Raw genomic sequence first — 20315 nt, 5'->3', positions numbered from 1 at the left:
AGAAGTTTCAAAAAAATATTTCATTAAAAAGATTATTATTAAGGGGGTTATATTTTGGATATTTCTGATATAGCTGGAAATGTCAGATTGCATACATTTTATGATCAGTTTTGTGCTAATATTTTTCAGGCCTTTAATCACTTGGCTAGAATGACTGCTGTAGATTCACAGTTTTGTTTTGTTTTTTTAACAGCACAGTATCTACTTTTCATAATCATATTCCTCATATGAGGATTACTGTGAGCAGCAAATTACAACAAAATCAGAATTTATTCATTTATTTATAGAACTGTTAAAAAGGTTGCCTTTCTATATGCTCTAGGCACCTTTGACATAACATAAAAATGCATCCGAAATGAAGCAAAACAATGTAAGATAAACTCCGCACCAGTTGACATCTTAAAAATGCAAATGTGTTTGCCTCAGAATAATTGACCACCTTTACAATTCCCCCAGAAAGAAGATGAGCTTTGTTTATGTTTGTGTTTAGTATTACACCTTTTTCTTCACTCGGTTTATAAAAGTTTCATGCACAAAGGTTTTCCGTCTTCAAAAGACAGCATCTAACACCAGAAGGTTACAAGGGACCTATTAGTTCAAACCTACATGAAAGGTTTTTGTTTGTTTTTTTAATTTGTCTGGGTTTTCGGAGCAGTGGAAAGATGAATTAAAAATATGTTAATGTTATGGGATCTATTTGCCCCCTTAAATACTTGTCTCTCTCACTGAACACTACTGGGGATTACACACCTTCTGTATACCCCAAATCCAATTCAAAGTTATATTTGAGGGTTTGGTGGGTTTTTGGTTTTTTCTTTTTTTTTTTTTAAAACCACATCCCTTAGATTTAACTCCATTTAATTCTGCCTGAGCTAATGACCACCTATTTTCTCCATTTGGTTTTTCAGTCTTGGATTTCTCACTTTCCTGACCCTACAGTGCCACTACTAGAACTTACTTGCTCTTTCACTTTTGTACTCTACTTGAAATGTTACAGAAAGCCATCTCCTCTCACACGCCATTAAGTAATTTCCGTCTCTTTAAATTTTCCCTCAAAAACTTCCTTTTAGCTTTAAAGTAGAAATTTTTCTAGCCGTAAAGTTTAAGGCATTTTTGACAGGATTCTTCGTATGCAATTGTCATCATATCCCTAATTAATAAATACTGATATAGAAATGCCTTCATGAAAGATTCACAATGCTCTAGATATGTTAGCATAATGCTTGAGTTAGAAACAATGCAAAGATAAGCTTGAGAAGGTTAAAGAAAGACCATGCAATCCAAAATCATATCACAACACCCATAAATCTACGAATCTATGTAAAAAAAATCCAAACACGGTCATCTTCAGGCATGTGTGAAACACTTAAAAGGAGAAATAAGCGTAAGAACACTGCAAAATAAACTCAAATCCAATCCTTATGGAATTCTATAAAATCAATGCAACAATAAATGCACATTTTTATACTATGTGAATGTGTACTGAATTCCACAATGATCTTTTTTCTTTAAGCAAACACCTAAAACCTCTGCAAAGATGTATTAAGTACCTCACATAAAATGGGATCCTCATATGCACTGTCTTGCAAAATCAAATCCTCAAAAACAAGTATGAGAGGGGCGGGGGGAAAAAATTCCAATTAAAGTTCCCAAATGATACACATCTCCTATTAGTCAATGTTTACTAATACAGCTGCTTAGGCAAAGAGCTAAAGTGATTGATATTCACACAACTTCTCCTTAATCCCCAAATATTAATGTAAATCCTGTTTTAATTTGTTAATGCAGCAACCTTGCATGGCATCAATTCACCATTAGAATTCCATTATCACCTTGTAGTAGAGACACCTCACATCCCCTGGTGGACATCTCAGTCACAGTTGGGGAAAGATATGGGGATAAAGGCACCAAGCATCCCGATAGTAAGGGATCTATCTCAGTTTGCTACAAGTAGTTAACTGTCCAAACCAGTGGAACTACATTTTTGAACATCAGGAGGAGGAGGAGCAGCGTTTGACACTCGCTACCAACAGTTCATTTGTGTGCTACAACCACAGTCTGTCAGCTCTCTTCCATTTCTCCTGCCCAGTGCTGCTTTCTATAAGTAACGGATCCCAAACAGCCTACTTTGGAGGCAGAGGTGGAATAGGAAGGTTCAACAGAGATTCCTCACACAAATTTCATTGCTGCCCTTTTCAATATCAGTCTCGCTTAATTTTGCTCCCCACCACCAAAGAACATATGCTTGGCTCTGTTATGGGGGAAGAGGAGGAAGGAGAAAATACATCACACCACTTCTGCTCTCGAACTTCTGTCTTATCAAGCACATTCTAGCTATTCTTGGAGATCTAGCCCTAACTTGTCTCTACTGACCAAATGGGAATTTTGTCTGACTTATGACGGTTGGCTCAGACCCTGACATTAGTAGCTAATTATTGGAAGAAAACTGCAGCCACGCATAAAAACTAAAGGACTTGTACATCTCATTCAAAATTCTGACACAATTAATTTTATTAGCAGCAAAATAATACAGAAAGATGGGGAAAACTTGTTGGAGGTAGGAGCAAGAGCTCACAAAGTCATTACACAGATCTTCAAAAGAAAAATACACTATTGATTAAAGGACTATCTTCTTCTATTTTATCCTCTAGAGTATGTTGTGATGTAATAGTCTATCTGTACAGAGAACTAAAGAAAATTCTCTTGAAGCTTCAAAGAACCTTTCCACATTTAGATAGAGAACTGAGACAGACGCATTAAAAAGTAAACATCAGTAAAAGATATTCTTTCAATTCAGAAAGTTAATACACAAAATTGTTCTTACCTTGTCTTTTAATGAGAAGGTACCTGGGGTGCCTGTAAAGAGAAACCGGTTCTTGACTTTCAGTTTCCCAAGATTAGCCACGATAAGATTGTTAGACTTGGAGCTTTCAGGGATAAGCAGAACAGGAGCACCAGCTTCAATGTCAAGAAAAACTCGGGAGGCTCGCTGTGCCTGATCTCTGACCTGGAGGAATAAACATCCAATTTAAAATATACTTTAAAGTGCCACAGAATAATTTACAAAGATGTAATGATTCCCATAATACCACCCGTCATTTTTGTAATCTCTCTTTATATAAACTTTTTAAAGTGAAGTCTTACTTTCTACTTCATCTAAAATTCAGTATGAAGCAACTTCCTCCTATTATAGCACTTGACCATTCTATTATTAAAATACATTCAGAGGCAGTCAAATTAAAAATTGGCTAGTCTACTGACAAATGCTGATGACAGCTAACATTTATATTAATTTAAGACCAAATAACTATATAGAGTTGGACAGAAATATGAGAAAGTCTAGATTTTCTGCCCATCTACAATAGTGAACTCTTGTTTCAGCTACAGAGGAACAGATGACTAGTTTGGAAATAGAGGGCTGTGATGAACACCGTGAAAACAAGCCAGAAGTCAAGTGGAAGCCAAGAGTAAAAGCATAAAATATTTTACTGTCCCAACCAAACTCAACTATGTATTAATATGGTATACTGAAGTAAAATTGAACTGTAAAAAAAAAATCTAAATTTCAGTTTAGTTACTAATTGTTATTTACAGTCATCTCAGACTGAAAGGAAGTAAATAATCACATCTATAAATCATTGCAGCTGACAATACTTTTCATCAGCTCTTTATTAGTGAAAGCAGATTAGGCTGAAATTTGATCAGCAAATGAAGGAAAGGGTTTAACCGTCTACTTCAAATCAGCCTAATTAAACCAGCTAGGATTAAAGATTGCAGAAAGAATCAGGCATTCTTTGCAACACATAGATGTACCAATCTAAAATCAGCAAACGGAATTTGAGCCAGCATTTACTCTTTCTCCTTCAGAGTTTACCCTTACAGTTAGATAAAAGCACAATGTAATCAATTCCCATCCTCTCAAAGGCCAGTGAAAAACAAATTAGCCATATGTTATATCTCTTCATTTCCTGACAGAAATAAATACGCTCCACAAATAAATATATAAAAGTTCCAAATAAGAAGCGACAAGAAACTGTATAAACAAAATCCAAAATTTCAAATATTTGTCATTATTCAAAAGAAGTTATGCTAGGAAAATAGCTGTTTTTGTTTCCAACACTACCCTCCTCCGCCCAAAGATGTTTGTACATTTTCAGAGCATTAGCCCATTACATTTCTGAAAAAAATATTTATAATACTAAAATAATATTCAGTCTAGTATCTAGTAAATAAGACCAAGATACAGTAAGGATTAACTCTCCTTGTTAGAGTGAGAACAATTTAGGATTTTATATGTTACAAATTGAAAACATCAATTAGACCATCAAACCCATTCTCCTGCAAAGCCGGGTTACATTTTCTTGGTAAATTCACCAATTAGACCTTCCACAGGAGATCAATAATTTTATTTATTATAATATAGGTACACCACACAGGATAGCTGGCAACAGACTGATTGATCTTCATTTCTTGGCTCCAGTCCCAGACATAGGTCAAGATTGCAAAAAGTTATATGCCATCATATCACAGGGATTAGTATACACTGACACATACTTGACTAGTGTACACTGCCTCATGTCCATTTAAAATGTAATTTTGGGGGGCGGAGAAGGGATCAGAAATGGTTTCCAGTAAATTAGATCCCTCATAACAGCTAATATATTAATAGTGTTATCCATCTCCAGCAATACTGGGAAATCAGACCTCATTACAGCCTAATACTTCTCAGGTTACTATGAGATGATGCGGTAAAACAAAGTGCATGCCATATTTCAATGGCCAGGAATGTTTTACACTGTTCTAAGAAAGAATGTGAAAAAAACATACAGTCTGTCCTTCAATTGCTGCTCTCTGGCGCCCTAGGACATCCTGAAGCTGAGTGAAATGTTGGATGAAAGACACCACCTCCGCCTGAAAGCGCTGAGTATGCACATACTGAACTGATGCCATCCGCAAGCTGACACGAATATCACACTCTCTTTGTAGCAAGGGGTCAGGTCGCCCATATCTGTGGTAAGAAAATAAAACAAATTTCATTATAAAAAAAATTTTTTTTTTTACATTTTAAAATTCACACACAACTGAACAGCATTTGCAAATTCTGTTACAATGAAAATTGGTAATTTTAACAACTTTAACAGCACCTTATACTAGCATAATTAAAAACTGAACTTAGAGCACAACTTGAAAGAATAAATTCTTAATTAAACCCTAACTTATTATGCACGTATGTATAAAATACCACTTTCATTAAATTAAGCTAGCCGAAAAAAAATGAAATTCTGAGTTTTGACTGTTGCTCCATCTTGCTCATGCCTACATTCAGCAGATATCTCAGAACAGTGATATTTTATATCTCAAATACTGTATTATTTGTTACAATAGTTAGGTCATAAGTAAGGTTAAGATTTTGTCATGGTTATTTTTAGTAAAAGTCACGGACAACTAAAAATAACCAGGGGGAGAGGAGATCTGAGCAGGTTAGAGGGGGAGGAATGATAGCTGGAGCCCCACTGGGGGAGGTAAAAGGGGGGGGAGGGGAAAACGATGGGCACACAGTCCCAGCTCCAGCCCTGGCCATGAGGAGGGGGCACACAGCCCCTGCCACAGACGCAGGAAGTGGAGGGGGGGGGGGGGGACATGACACACGACAGCCACAGCTGAAGAAACGGAAGTAGTCACAGAGGTTCAGGTAAAGTCACGGAATCCATGACTTCCGTGACCTGTGTGTCTAAATGTATAGTTAGTCACAAGTGATAGTAAAAGAAGAGAAGAATATTCAACTCTGATCTCAATGTGTTCTGTTGGTTTCAGTTAATCTCAAGGCTATCTGAACAATTTTTAAATCTACTTTTTTGCTAATGACAGACTATGAAGAAAAGATATTTAAAATTGGAACATCTGAAAACAGCATAAAATGGCATTTACATTGAGCACAACAGCTTGAAGTACATGACGTTGAGAAACCTAACTCTGTAAGTGAGACCAGTGGAAACGAACTTATTGCAGTTCACAAATGGTACCAGAGATACCAATTATATGGAATGGGAAGCTCTGAGGACACAAACAAAACCCAAATGTTATTAGAATAGTTCAGATTTTATAAGACTACCTGATCCCTTACGGGGTCGAGGGTTGCTAAAATTGTGACACTGAAGGAGGTCCTCTCTCCTCTCCCCACAAAACTTCCCTTCTTATTTCATATGTACATTCTCTGTAGCCTGCAGCTACAAAAATATTCCATCCTTTAGAGGCCACCACACACACACAGCCCTAGGCGAAACCTAAAGAGGACCAGGGGGTTGCCTGTATATATTTTTCATGAATCTGATGCGGAGTTCCTTAAAATGAGATTTTTGCCCAATATGTCAATGGGAGCTTTGTCTTTGTAAAGAACACATGGCGGGGTCTAGTGTGTTTATCTACACAACATGCGGTTTTCTAAAGTTTTAAAGTTTACTTTTGCTCTAATAATAATAAATACATTCTTTGTTTAACAACAGATGTATCAATTTACACAAAACTGTTCAGTTTCGAAAAACAAGTGCTGTTTTATTTAGGAAAGGTCAAAATCACTCTTGACAAAGCCATATGCAAGATTTTTAAAAAATTCCTTCCCTGTTATGTGTTGAAGTATACCCAACATCAATTAAAATTACCAGTCATAAACCCCTAAAAACAGAGTTTACAATAGATACAACAACAAATTTTTAACATCAGAGGCTTTCAAAATAGAGCACTTTATAACCTGAATATTCTAATGGTTTTTGATGTTTTGTTTTAATAATCTGCTGAACATTGTGCAGCAAGAAAATGTTCCATTTCATACTTGTAAATTTGGAAAATGAGTGCCTCTTCACCACTTGTAGTGAAACGTTCTCTGTAAAACTCTCCGTGAGAGGTAAGATCACTTAAGGACAGGCTTCCAATGCTTCCCTGTAGGGCTAAATCTCCATCTACAAAACAAAAGAAAGACCATTTATTATGTACCTTTGAGGATATTAATATTAATTAATGCTCTGAAGTAAACCCCTTGTTACTGTCTAGTGGGCTTACCTTTACTGGGATAACCTAGACCTTTAACAGACTACTGAACAAAACAGATGGGTAAACACAAAATCTCACATTCTAAAAATTAAAGCAAATCACAAATAACAGAAAAAGGTTGTACTAATCTAAACAGTTTATGTTGCCAAAAATAAGGCTTGCATATGTAGGCTAATCATTACATTTCAACCCCTTATACTTAAAAATTGACAAGTACATATACATTCTGAAAACTAAACAAGATAATCTCATCCTGGTCAAATGTTCACATTTTACAGATTTGAAAAGAACTCTTCCATTGTTTAAATCAATGACACTTTTTATAAAATAGGACAAAAAAGGATTAAAAACGAAACAGATGTAGATCCTAACTGATCTCAGAACAAAGAATTAAGTGTTCAGCTTGCTACAAGGGATGCAAAAGTTCCAAAAAGACATTGTTGTGAGATTAATCCTCCACCCTCTGCTGCACAACACACTGGAAATTAACTTAAATACACATGTCTGCTTGGGGTTAATTTATAAGACTAGAAAATAATGGCTGCAAGACTGTTTAAAGAGAATAGCTGTGCATGACAACCATCTTTCATTTATACAATGGTTTAAAAAAACTAGACTTGTCAGGATATAAATTGTCATTTACAGAAAATGAACTGGTTCTATGCGCTTACGGAATCTTCAACTACTGAAAGTTACCCAATCTCTAACTCCCTTGTTTGAAGCAGGGCTTCAAGTGAAGGTAGTTTTCACAGTTTTCCTATTTCAGTGTTTACAGGGAACACCATGTGACACAGGACAAGTCATGTGTGGAAAAACATTGATGCAGCGGTTTAATCAATACCAATTAACCACTGAAAGTCTGCATTCAAATTTGCCTTACAGGACAAGCAAAAACAAGCTCCCAGTAAAGGAAAACCAGTTTAAAACACTATTCCAATGTAGCAATTCCTCTCATTCTAAACTGTATGAATTTTTTAAATATTAACTTGCACCTATACTCACCAATTATTTCCAGATACGTGACGAGTTTCGACACATTAGCTTTAGCTAGCTCACTGGTCACCTTATTCAACACTAAGGATAAGGAATGAACCTGGTAAGCAAAAAGAAACAGATTGGTAATATGATCACATAACTGGAACCAACTTTGAACTGACCTAGAGCAGAGGAGACAAAATGAACAAGATGGAGGTAAAGGCCCTCTTTCTCTCTGTAACTGAAAACAAAAACTCAATTTTAAGAGTGAGAACTTACGCCTTTAATGCCCATATCGTACCCTCCTCAGTCTCCACAGAAAATAAACTATCTTCTTTGCCTGCCTTTCTGATGATTTGAGTCCCCTCTTGGAACACCTCATCGTCACCCATTTCTCCACTGCATAAAGTTCAAGGTTTTCGTCCTTACTCTCAAGGTCCTTCACAATTTTACGCATCCTTTCACATCTGCTAGGGTATGTACACACTGACGGCAGCAAATTCGCCGCTGTCAGATCGATTTATCCAGATCGACTGAGTGGAAATGAAGACCCGCTCAATTGACCTGGAAGTCAATTTAGTAAAACCACCTCCCCAAAAAGCGTAGCGCTGCGTCGACAGGTACGCATTTCCCATCAGCGCAGCATAGCAGAGACAGCACACAGAAGAGTATTTAGGAAGTCGATGTAAGTTACGCAAACTACTCCAAGTAGCTTGCTAACTCCCATCGACTGCCACCGAATTTCCCCGTAAGCATAGACCAGGCTCTAATCTCTTACTGCATTGTCCACTCTTCCAATAACAGCTTTAACCACCCATTTATCCATTCTCAAACGGCTGCCTTTGCACTTTCCTCCAAATACCCATTATACATGGAATGTCCAACTGAACTAGTCCTTAAGGCCACTGCCCTATCCTCCTCAATACACCTCTTCAAGACATACTTCTACGGTGATCCCTAAATGAAATCAATCCACTAACAATGGGTAGGTTGGAAGATGGGTGTCATTCTTTTTAGTAGATATTTATTTACATTTTTAAAAAATTCAGATTATTTGGAACCCCTCAAACTGTACACCCTGTTATCCTAAGTAATCATAAGAACATATTACGGTTACCTTCATTCTCCCTCCCCCTCCCTCTTAATGTTTGTGCCTTGTCACAAATAGATTGCAACGTCTTTGGGGAAAGGACTGCATTCCTGCGTGTCTGTACAGTGCCTAGCATAATGAAGCCCCAATTATGACTAGGCCTTTGGGACCTAGGTGGGTGCAACCACCACCTGATTAGTCTTAGTTGACTCATCAGGGACCTCTCAATCCTCACTGTCCTTTAGGGAACTTGTTGAGCACCCTCTGCACCTTAGGAAATCTTAAGATTTTCAATCAACCTCCCACATTAGCTCTAGAAGGATTGTGGGCTCCAGTGAGCCTTGAGAACCATTGCCTAACCCCCCAATCTTCCATATGAGGATTCTTCAGAGGTCTCCCAAACACTGACCCCTCACAAAGTTTTAGGAGACTCATTGGAGCCCTCTTAACCCCTAACCAAGGCAAGCCTCCTGAGGCTTTGGCAGAGGCCTTCAAACCTGCCAACTTGAGTGGAGTATTCAAACCTCAAGAGGGTCATGGTGCAATTAGTAATTCTCTGGATGCTCTCTGGAGGCCCAACAATGCCAACCTCTCCCCAGAGGCCTTATGAGGCGTGTTGGTCCATGACACAAGAGCATAACTCTATTTAAGAGTCCATCAGATTCTACCAAGCATAAGAAGATATCTGGGATGTCTGAAAGTGATGAGCTATTGGGGTTCCAATCAATCAGATAAGGTTAGCAATGAGTAGGAAGCCTTCCTAGTGGCTTGCAGAGGTGGCGGTCGGATTGGTGCTCTGACTATTCTCCTACCATAGAGTAGCCGACAATTACTGAAAAAAGGCAAACTCCAGTATTCCAAAATATTGGCTATCCAAAACTCTTTTCTCTAAAAATTCAATCTATTCCCTTATCCAAAATTTACATAAAATGTAAATTCATTATTATTAAACCCCTAATTTGCAAATTTTTGTATTTCCCGCCAAAGAAATTTGTGTAATTGGGATTTATTATGTAGGTTTTATATATATTGCGCATAGGATACATATGAACAACCTCCACTGTAAATATAAAATGTTTACTTGAATTAAAAACATAACTAAATTTGCATAAAGCAATGTTTTATGGAGACAAACATAGTTAACATCTAGCAGTTCTATTTCTAGTACCTTAAGATCCAACTTGGTGTTTATAGGATCCTGAACTTCAGAAGTGGACAAGATACTTGCTTCTGACTTAACCATCTGTTGAATATCCTCAGGCTGCGGCTTCATAGCATGGTTGTCAGCAGTGGATCCAATCCCAAAAAAATCCAGTATCACCACCCAGGTTTGCAAAGTTATTAAAACATCTAGACAGTTAAAGTCAACATCCACGCTACGGTTAATTTTGTTATAGCGAGAAGAAAATTCAGAATGTTTCTTGTCCACTAGGAATATATTGATATGAACCAATGAATCATCAAAGTTATTCTTTTCACAAGGCACCTTGGACTTGTTTAATGTTGGAGAAGGAGGTGGGGTCAAAGGATATTCAGAGTCAGCATCTTCTTTTTGCATCTTACGGGAGGCACAAGTTGGTCTTTGGTACAACTGAAAGACATTTGGTGCTTCTTCCATGTGGGAAGGGAGGGAACGTGGCATGTCTGGATACTCCACATTGGATACTGAAGGGCAAGACTGGGAAAGATATTCCTTGTGTGCTAAACTGGATGGTTTGGGTGCTCCGCGGGACACCATGAGGTTCTTATGCATGGAGTCTGGACTTTTTTCCAACAGATCTTCCATCAGCAGAGAACGCAAAGTAATCTGAACAGCTAAAGTATGTGGATGCTCCTTAGTGAATTCAACATCAAAATCCTGAAACTTTAAGCTGACCAGACCTTGTGCTCCAAGCGTAAGATCTCCACATAATTGAACCTGGAGTTCTGAAATACGGAAGTTTGCTTGAATCTGGGTAAAAGATTTTGTTTCCCGAAAAGGCATTGACTTGTTTGGAACAGTAGAAAAGCTGGAATGGCTGAACAATCCATTCTCCTTCCGTTCATTCGAGAACTCTGCACCTATACTGTGAAGCGATGCTGAAGGAGAACTTGGACAAGCTGAAGATGTAGAACTGGATGGAAATTTATTCAAATCTTCATTGTAAATTAAATTGTCAAGGGTTTGCAAAACTTGCTCATATACATGTTTTGCTAACACCACCTGCATTAAAAAACAAACAGTCAGAAGTCTAGCTATATCTATTAATAATTTCCAAGCTCAGATAAGTGTGTAAAAAATCTCCATATTTTCTTAATATTAAAATATCATTGTTTCAAGTACTTTAGGCTCCAACAATTAACTTGCATTAAAGTTCTATGGCAAGTCTTGAAAAACATTCTACTTAGAATCAATATTGCTTATCTGCTTAGGTGGATTTGCTTTGCTTCCCTGCATCCACCACCTCCACCACAGTTACTTGATTTTTAAGAACATTCACATGAAAAAGGCATTTAAATTCTTAACATTTCATCCGGTCTACAGCTTCTTCCTCTGTGTCACACCATCATAATTTCCACAGCAACTAATCAATATCACAGGCAGAGAATTAGGCTTTTAAAAAACCACAATGGCTCAATTCATGGTGAATGTTTAAAATACACTGCATTCTGTTTCAGACTGAAGCCAGAATAGACCTGACTAGAGAGATCCTGCCTGCAACACAGAAGCTGGTACACAAATTGAACTGTTCCACAAATTCAAAATTTCAACATAGCCAGTAGCACAAAACTTGTGTTGGAAATGCCAAATTAAAAATCAGAGAATTAAATCCCAAGGAGAAAAAAAAAATATATATATATTTTTAAATCAGTTACCCCTTTTCGTTCAGTTACATACAAAATTAGATCTTCTAAATTCCGCTTCACACCATAGTTTTTGCAGGAATTGGATTTTTTTTTTTTTTTTTAATTAATGCTGGTGAAAATTACCAGAATGACAGCTTTGAAGAGTTAATTCTTTTGTTTATCCACTGAACAAGTACAGCCTGGACAGTGGCAGTACAGGCTTCCCAACACCAGTCCAAATACCTTGACCTCAAGGTAACACTTCTGGGATGAGAAGGGAACCAACGTGCTATTCTCCTTCCATCCCTGATCTTTGTTGAGACTGCTAACAAACATGCCAGTTAGGACAATGATAGAGGGTTCTCTGGCGATGTGGACGAAGGATGACTGGCAATGAGAGACCATCAATTCATTTCAAACAGGCTACCAAAACGCCTTATGATATTAACTTCTGGATAACAGTGCCCTGGGTTAGATTTGAACTGGTAATCTAGAGGTAGAAAGCTCTGTATTCCATTTTCCAGTCCCCTAAACAATCCAGTCCCTGACAGTGTTCTTCTATAGCATCAAAAAATACTTTAATTAAAAAAAATGGCTATATTCAACTGCGAAGTAAAACATCTATATTAATACTGGTAAATATTCAATTATTATACCTGAAGAGGGTTGACAAAATTCCCCTCGATCCTCATAATGCTTGAAATTCCAAAATCTTCATTACTCAAAGGGAACATCAACTCTAAATCTCTTTCTACTGGGATCTTTTCCAATTTAAACTGGATAGTGGTGTTGTTCAGAATGTGGAAAGCTGTTATTAAAAAAGATATATATACTCATTTTTATTCTCCATATCTAGAGTATTAAATACTAATCACATCACACTAAAACATAACTGTCAAATTAAAATAAAGGCAAAAATCACATTTCCAAGGAACATACAATTAACCTGTAGACTGAAACTGGCTCTTTTTTAATACGGCACTGAATAGGAACGGCCCAGAAAAGACAACAACATAATTCTGCTTTTGCTGATCTAATTCTGAATCTTTTGGTTGCTCTAAAACGTTTTTTAAAAATTGTAGTTCTACTTATATTTTAGAAAGGCTGTGCATGGAGGCAACAATTCAGTTTTCTGATTAGAAGTGCAAAGAATACAAATAAATATGAATTTATCCAAATAAATATGAATTTATTAAATTCCCAGGCAGTACATTTTATGAAAAGTCCCTTTTTAAACAGATATTTATTCCAATACGCTCAGGTTTTAATACTACTTGCTCGTCAAAAGAAAAAGACCAGAATTTTTCATGTTACTTACCATGACCTTTATGTAAGGACTCAAAAAAATCATGACGGGTAAAGTTGGATTCCTCCTGGCTAGTAACACTGGCAGTACCTGAAGGAGGGTGCAGCCCCTGAGTCACGTCACAAGTAGATTCTTTCCTGACCATAAACTGGATGCTATTTAAAGAATACATTTTAATATCTTTAATTTCAACTTGCAGTCGGTCACTTCTAGACTCATCTTCTCCAGGCACAAAATTCTGAATAGATATTTGTCCTAGATGTCCTACAAGCAGTTCAGGACTACCTGGCTTGCGAGGTATTGATACAATTGGTGATTCAACATTTACATTTAAAATAAGCTTAATGGTATTGGTTTTGATAGATGATGGTCCAAACCCATCTTCATTATCTTCTGAACTGAAAGGGTCTCTTGACCGTGGTGTTGTATCAAACAGAGAAACCATTTCACTGTATTCAGCAGTTTTAGTTGCCAGGACAGAGGTGACTTTTGTTGCTGCTGTCTTCAGCATGCTGCGGAAATTCTCTTCCAATTCATCCATGGATAAAGCTAGTTCTTTTAGAAATTTAGCCGAGTGGTTGTAATGTAAAGAAGCCATTTTGAGGTTCAGGGAGCATTCTTCTTTTGACTGCTCTGTGAAATTGAAGCTTAAGGCATCTGGCAGGTTACTTCCGTCATCAAGCCTGACGAATACAGATTCAAAGTAGTCAATGTCATTGATGAGATTTTCATACCTTACCGTATTCCCTATGCTGACAACATACTGGTTCTTAATGTTATCTTGTGTCAGATCCATAAGATGCAAGCAGCCAAGAGAGCCATTTACATCCAGCCTGCTACACATCGAGACATTAACTTTGGTGCCACCAATGCTTGCTGTTGCAATTTTTCTGCCATATTTTTCTCCATTAGTCATTCCAACTGTCCTAAGGAGGAGTATATTTAGCCAATGAATGTCCACTGATACTTCTATATTTCGTGCATGAGTAGACTGAAAGGTTTCCTGCTCCCTGAAATGTCTTTCCAAGTCTGTCATTAAAGGTTGAGGGCTAGAATCTCCTTTCTCCTTTGGGAAGGATTTTTGGAGAAACCCAATCAGCTCAACAATTGTCTCCGGGTTAAGAATGATATCCAAGTTGTTCACCTGCAATGATATCACTTGGAGTGTGCTATCCAAATTCATCGATGGGCATTCTGCACTCACAAACTGATATTCCAGTTTAATCAAAGATTCTTGATCTTTTGCATAATTACCAGATGAAACATTTGAGGCTCCAGTACATTTCTCTGTCAAACTAGCCACATCAATTGGATGGGCTTCATTTGGTCCATAAATAGGAGACTGTGCCCTACTATCTCGAAGGCTTCCTGTCGGTACATCAAAACTAAGGTTCTTGTGAGAAGCCATCAAAAGATCAAAATCAGAGCCATATGTTTGCATAGTGTCAACCAGTAGCAAGCCATGAACAGTTAATGAAACTTCTGCATCATAAGGCCTCTTTACAAAATGGGCATTGGTACCAAAAACCTTGAGTACAGAGATATATCGCCCATTGCTTTCAACACCTAGCTGCATACAGTTAACTTTAAATTCAGCTAAAAGAAGTTGAGACTCTACAAGAACCTCCCTAGTATGTTGTTCAACCATCACAACACTCTGTGTTAAATTCATTACAGAATCATGCAAACTTCCACGCTGGTCTACATCTGAGAAAATCTTCTCTTTCCCTATGTGCAAAGCATCTGGGGACTTAGTTTCAGACGTACTCAGCCTTGTAAAACAGTTCTTCAGAGCTGATATTTTATCCTCATTGATATGTATTTTCAAATCTGGTAAATTACCAGACAAGACAGCTCCTGGATATTTTGGATCAGATGTGTACATCAATCTGCGCTCCAACTGCAAGTGAACGTTGAATTTTTCTACCACGTGAGTTGGACCCACATCACTATCCTGGACATGTTTCCAGTTATCCTTCACTCGTCCAACCATGATCTGAAGATCCATAAATGACAACGAGTATCGCTCATACATTTTTTTACTCATTAAGTGTGCTTGTAATTGCTCTTCACTGATTTCTACTCCAGTCAATTCAGATGTTTTGATTCCACTACTCGCAGTGGCCTCAGGAGGCGGGGTATTGGGAGGAGTTGCAAGAGGTGTTTTATATTCATCATCACTCAGTTCATTGACCTCTGATGACAAACCACCTGCACTCTTCTTTTTAGACTCATCTGTAAAGTAAGAAGGAGGGACTCATCAAAATCATTACATTGTTTTCCTTCGGATACTTCTAAAATATTGATCTTGTTCTATGTTTTGATTTTAAACAACGGTCAAGAAATTGTCAAGTGCAATACTTATGTAATACCTGTTTCTTATCACTAGTTTTGATAACAGTAAGAAAGCAAAATGAAAAGTAACCACTATATTTCTTGTTCCTGGGGCAAAAGTGACAGATGTGACATTTAAAAAAAATCAATTTTAAAAAATTACACTCGTGAATTTTTTCATCAATAATTATTACAAGATTTACTATTACTGCAAGAGATTAAAGAAAAATATTGTTTCACTCTCTTGATGTGATATATTTGACAATACTCTGGGCCTGATTCAAGAGCCACTGAAGTTAGCTAATACAGGACTAAATTGACTCCAGTGGGATCAACCTTTTTGTGCCTAATCAACTTTACTGTCCTTAAAGGAGAATCAGTAAAGGGCTAATCTTGCAATTTCCACTTTTGTTTTTGTGTGGTTTTTACATAGCAAGAGAGGAGAGTAAAATCATGCCCTCCAAAATAATCTAATTTCTCTTTAAAACCTTACCAGGGAACCCAAATGAATATTGTGCAAATAATTTACTCAGTGTGCGCCCACATCAATCCATAATGTAGCAATAACTAAAAAAAACTGCAAAGACCTACAGAAATTGGTTTGCTGATGTGCTAAAAAGAGATAGAATGATATGTCTAAGGACAGAAAGTGAAAACCTGGCAAAACTCCCACTGACTTCAGTGGGGCCTGGATTTTGCTCCTGGACTTAAGAGTTTATCAGCGTCATACCATTTTCCACTGAGGAGACATTCAAACTAGGTTTCTTTTAAGGCTAGACAGCATCATTTTCAAAAATGAGTACAAAATAGAGAAATCCAACTGTTAAACCGTTACTTAGCTATATTGTATTTTAAATAGATTTGGATTTATATAAAAAGTTTAATTTTTTTTGTATTGTGCTTGAGTTTCCTTTTCAGTTTTTGTGCATCACTATCAGCACTGTGGATTGGCTTAGTTATTAAAGGAACTGTTTTATTTATTGATACTAACAAATAAAAAATATTTCCTTCCACTCTCCCTAGGCTAGCCCTAGGGAAATGCCAAGAATACAGCCACAGAGGGCTCCATATTTTGGAAGCCATCCTCAAAACATGCTTTTTCTTGGACAGCGGTCTCAGAAGAGTCCAGACACATCTCTGTTTCTAAGCCCCTCTGATTCCCTATGACAAGCACCCCCAATCTGCTCAAATGTGCCAGACAGCGTGAATGGCCTTAGGCAGACTTCACACTGAATGCTGTAGAGTTAAGGCCAGCCCTGGACTGAAGTCTGCCACCCTCCCTTCTTCTTCTTCTTTTTTTTTTTTTTTTTTTTTTTTTTAAGTCTCAATAAATATGGCGTTAATACTAGTAAAACTGTGTGTGTGTCCAGGCAAATAGCAGTATGCTAGATTAGAAAAAAATATGCGCCTTATAGATATAAACAGGTACAGTTTATTTCCAGACCATACCTTGAGAATTGGTAAGTAATATTCTCCCCAGATCCAATACTACTAACACTGGGTCCACAAATTTGAAATCATCAGGGAAGATCACTTGAGGGGCAGAAATATCGAGGCACACTGTCCAACATTTGCTGTCTTCCTGAAAATAAAAGAAAAACATACCCCATCAGGAATATTTTCCTTCCCATTCATACACATACACACAAAAAAAAAAAAAAAAAATGCAAGAGCCAATCCTACCCAAATCATAAATTTCAAATAGCTAATCTCCCCTGATACTAGGTTACCTGTGTAAGCATAACATGCCTTTGACAATATTTTATGAAAAATTATCAGGAGTCCAAATATTTTTTTTCTCACTTACAGGGTCAAGAACAGGGCAGGATTGCTCTACCATTCACCACTCAACTTTTTTTTGTTTTGTTTTGCATTAAATAATTGGATTTTTTTCACTGAAAGATGACTACTACATACTTGGAGAGAATTTTTCAAAAATGCTCCATACCCAACAGCTCCTAATGATTTCAATCAGAAACTGAAATCTGGGAAGCTTTGTGGATCACCCTTCAGTGTTTCAATAACTAATATAAAAGGCAAGGAAACAAAATCATTTCTGAGAAAAAACTTACAATGAAATCTCCCACTAGTAAACGATCAATCGTTTGCCTGATTTCGGCTTTTGTCTGCATTTTCAGTTTGTTGTACTGTCTCCTAGCAGCTTCGGCCACTCTCACCTCTAGCTCAGACTGATATCCAAAACCTGCATGAAAGATACAAATCTGACTATGTATAATTTTGTTAACATATTGCTGAGTCAGGGAGAAGCAATGAGAAACGTATTTACTGGGATTTATAAAATGTTAAAAATGTAAGCTAAGTTGTTATTTTTCTCTCTCTAAGAGAGAAAACGAAAGCCAGGAAAGTGCATAACAACAGACAGCCAAAGATTGCATCTAAAACCTGGAGTGACCATTCCCAATAACAGCCCTAAACACTAATTGTATTGCAAATGATTATTTGCCAGAAACAGAGGGGCTCTGAGGCAGCCAAAATTCTTCCAAATTGTATCCATGTCCCTTTTCGCAAGATCAGAAAGTGTTTCTTCCTTGAGGAACAATTTCTATACTAGGCCTGTCCCATATCTTGCTACTGTCACATTACCATTATTGAAAATACTAAGGACTCACAAAGAATCATTTATTGTTCCTTATTCTCACCCTTTCCCTCCCTCAGTAGCAAACATACGGAGCTGATATTATAATGGCACCTGAAACAAAGTTCAAGCTCAGGTACTAAGCCCCCAGCACAAGCAAGGGTTGGGAGTCCATGAAGCTCAGTCCTTACAAAAGGGACACAGCAACTGTAAAAAGGAAGACACTCCCTCTGACCAACCCAGGAGTGGCAATCACAGACTTGACAGAGGGACAGATTGTGATAACATGACATCTGCAAGAGTAGAAAATTAAAGGAGGACATGTGGGGAGATATCCTGAAGGCATGCCCTATTTACTTCAGAAGTCAAGAGAAGCCCTGCACTATTTCTTTATTTGAATTTACAATGGAAACACTTATTGCTGCTTTACTGTACTAAATATGAAAAATCAATCAAACTTGAGAAAATAAATAAGACATGAAAAAAATATAAAACAAAAAAGGTTAACCTGAGGTATGAACCCTTCCCTTGTAGAAGAAATCGGCTACTTTCTTAATGGCTTGTGGATTGTAAATAATATTTAGAGGTCTGGTACTGACTTCCAGGCGTCTCTCAAAATTGCTGCGGGCTGGGTTTCTCTCATACAGCATCTCAAATACTGGAGCTTCAGGGTCTGCATCTGAATCAAGATAAACAAAAAATCTAAAAGCAATTCTCTCTAAAGGAGGAGTATGGGGGGGTATAAAAAAAAAATCAGTTTTTAGTTTGCATTTTGCAGGGTTTTAATGTCTGATGGTCATTCATACTACAGTATTTTAAATTTTTAAAATACAATGATATGCTTGTGTTGGTACAACAAAAGCAGCTCAGTTTAAAAATTAACATTCATAGACTAAGGCCAAAAGAGACCATCATGATCATCTTTTCTGACCTCCTCATCGTAGGCCCAGAATTTCACCCACTCACTTCTGTTAATTGACCTGTAACCTCTGGCTGAGTTACTGAAGTCCTCAAATCATGATTTAAAGACCAAGTTACAGACAATCCATTCTAGTTGAAACCAGCAAGTGACCTGGGCCCCATGCTGTAGAGGAAGGTGAAAAACTCCCAGAGTCCCTGCCAATCTGACCTTGGAGAAAATTCCTTCCTAATCCCAAATATGGCAATCAGTATTGGTCTATAATGAAACAACTATAATTTTCAAAACTGGATGCCTGACTCAAGCAGCAATATCATTTTCAAAAATGCTGAGTATCTGCAGTTCCCAATGAGTTCAATTTATCAAAATTAGGCCACTTATTTAGGTGCATAACAATCCAATCTTGCAAATCTGCTCTGCAGAGGTGGATCTCTCCACCCATGCAAAGCCCCCATTGACTTCAGCGTAGGAGATAACTTGCACGGAGAAGAGCTTAAATATGGATTTAGGAGCCTAACGTTAAGCACCAATGTTTGACATTTTTAGCCTAAGTATTTCACTGATAGATTATGCATTTGAAAAGATACTGTTTGCGTACTCAAGTCAGGAATAAAAATGAAAAATATTACCAGTGCTCTGATTAGTCATTTCTGAAGATGAAGTTTGAAGACCAAAGGAGGAGACGCAGCCAACCTCTTTTTGCTAATCAGAACAAAAAAAAATTGAAGACCATCAAATTGAATATAAGAATAAACCATGTAATCTACATACACAAATTCAAGTTGTGGTTTTTTTATTATATTTGTAGCCACTTTTATAATGCAATGTGATTTATAATAATTATTATAATGTCATTATGCCATGTATTTTTCTTCATATAACTAAGTAATGGAAGAAAGGAAAACAATCGGCATATAAACATATAAGAAGGAAAATCTATCCTTCTTAGTCAACAAGCTGATGTCTGAATAAAAATTGCAAGTGGAAATCACATTTCTACAAATTTCAGAATATTATAGTTAATAGACTTCAAGTCTTCAAGGCTAAAGCAAAATCAAATCTTTGATCTCCCTCTGATAGAAAAACTTAAAGTCCTCAGTGACAACACTAGAAGAAACATTTCTGGATCCTAGGTTTGTAGTCTAGAACTAAATGAAATTGAAAGAAGTCCTCAAGGGGAACCATGGTTTTTCCAGGCAGGGGGACGGACCAGTTGGGAAAT

The 20315-nt window shown here is 37.2% G+C and overlaps 1 protein-coding gene across 5 annotated transcripts in view; it reads right to left on the bottom strand.

The window, feature by feature from the left end:
* Positions 1–20315, bottom strand: part of VPS13D (vacuolar protein sorting 13 homolog D) — a 172820-nt gene that overhangs the window by 136154 nt on the left and 16351 nt on the right. For all 5 annotated transcript variants that reach the window (XM_067567469.1, XM_067567468.1, XM_067567467.1 and 2 more), the window contains exons 14-24: positions 19723–19795; positions 18683–18853; positions 17651–17781; positions 17028–17160; positions 13257–15479; positions 12595–12746; positions 10281–11315; positions 8050–8140; positions 6830–6956; positions 4828–5008; positions 2825–3007 (exon numbers count right to left, since the gene is read on the bottom strand). In XM_067567469.1, coding sequence (XP_067423570.1) covers positions 2825–3007; positions 4828–5008; positions 6830–6956; positions 8050–8140; positions 10281–11315; positions 12595–12746; positions 13257–15479; positions 17028–17160; positions 17651–17781; positions 18683–18853; positions 19723–19795 — 4500 coding nt within the window. The remainder of the gene's footprint in view (positions 1–2824; positions 3008–4827; positions 5009–6829; positions 6957–8049; positions 8141–10280; positions 11316–12594; positions 12747–13256; positions 15480–17027; positions 17161–17650; positions 17782–18682; positions 18854–19722; positions 19796–20315) is intronic.

Source organism: Emydura macquarii, unplaced genomic scaffold, assembly GCF_026122565.2.
Source record: "Emydura macquarii macquarii isolate MOO-44397 ecotype Brisbane River unplaced genomic scaffold, CSIRO-AGI_Emac_v2 contig_2768, whole genome shotgun sequence".
NCBI classification, from domain to species: Eukaryota; Metazoa; Chordata; order Testudines; family Chelidae; genus Emydura; species Emydura macquarii.
Note: the sequence above shows the minus strand (reverse complement) of the source record. Positions and strands in the feature narration are given on the sequence as shown.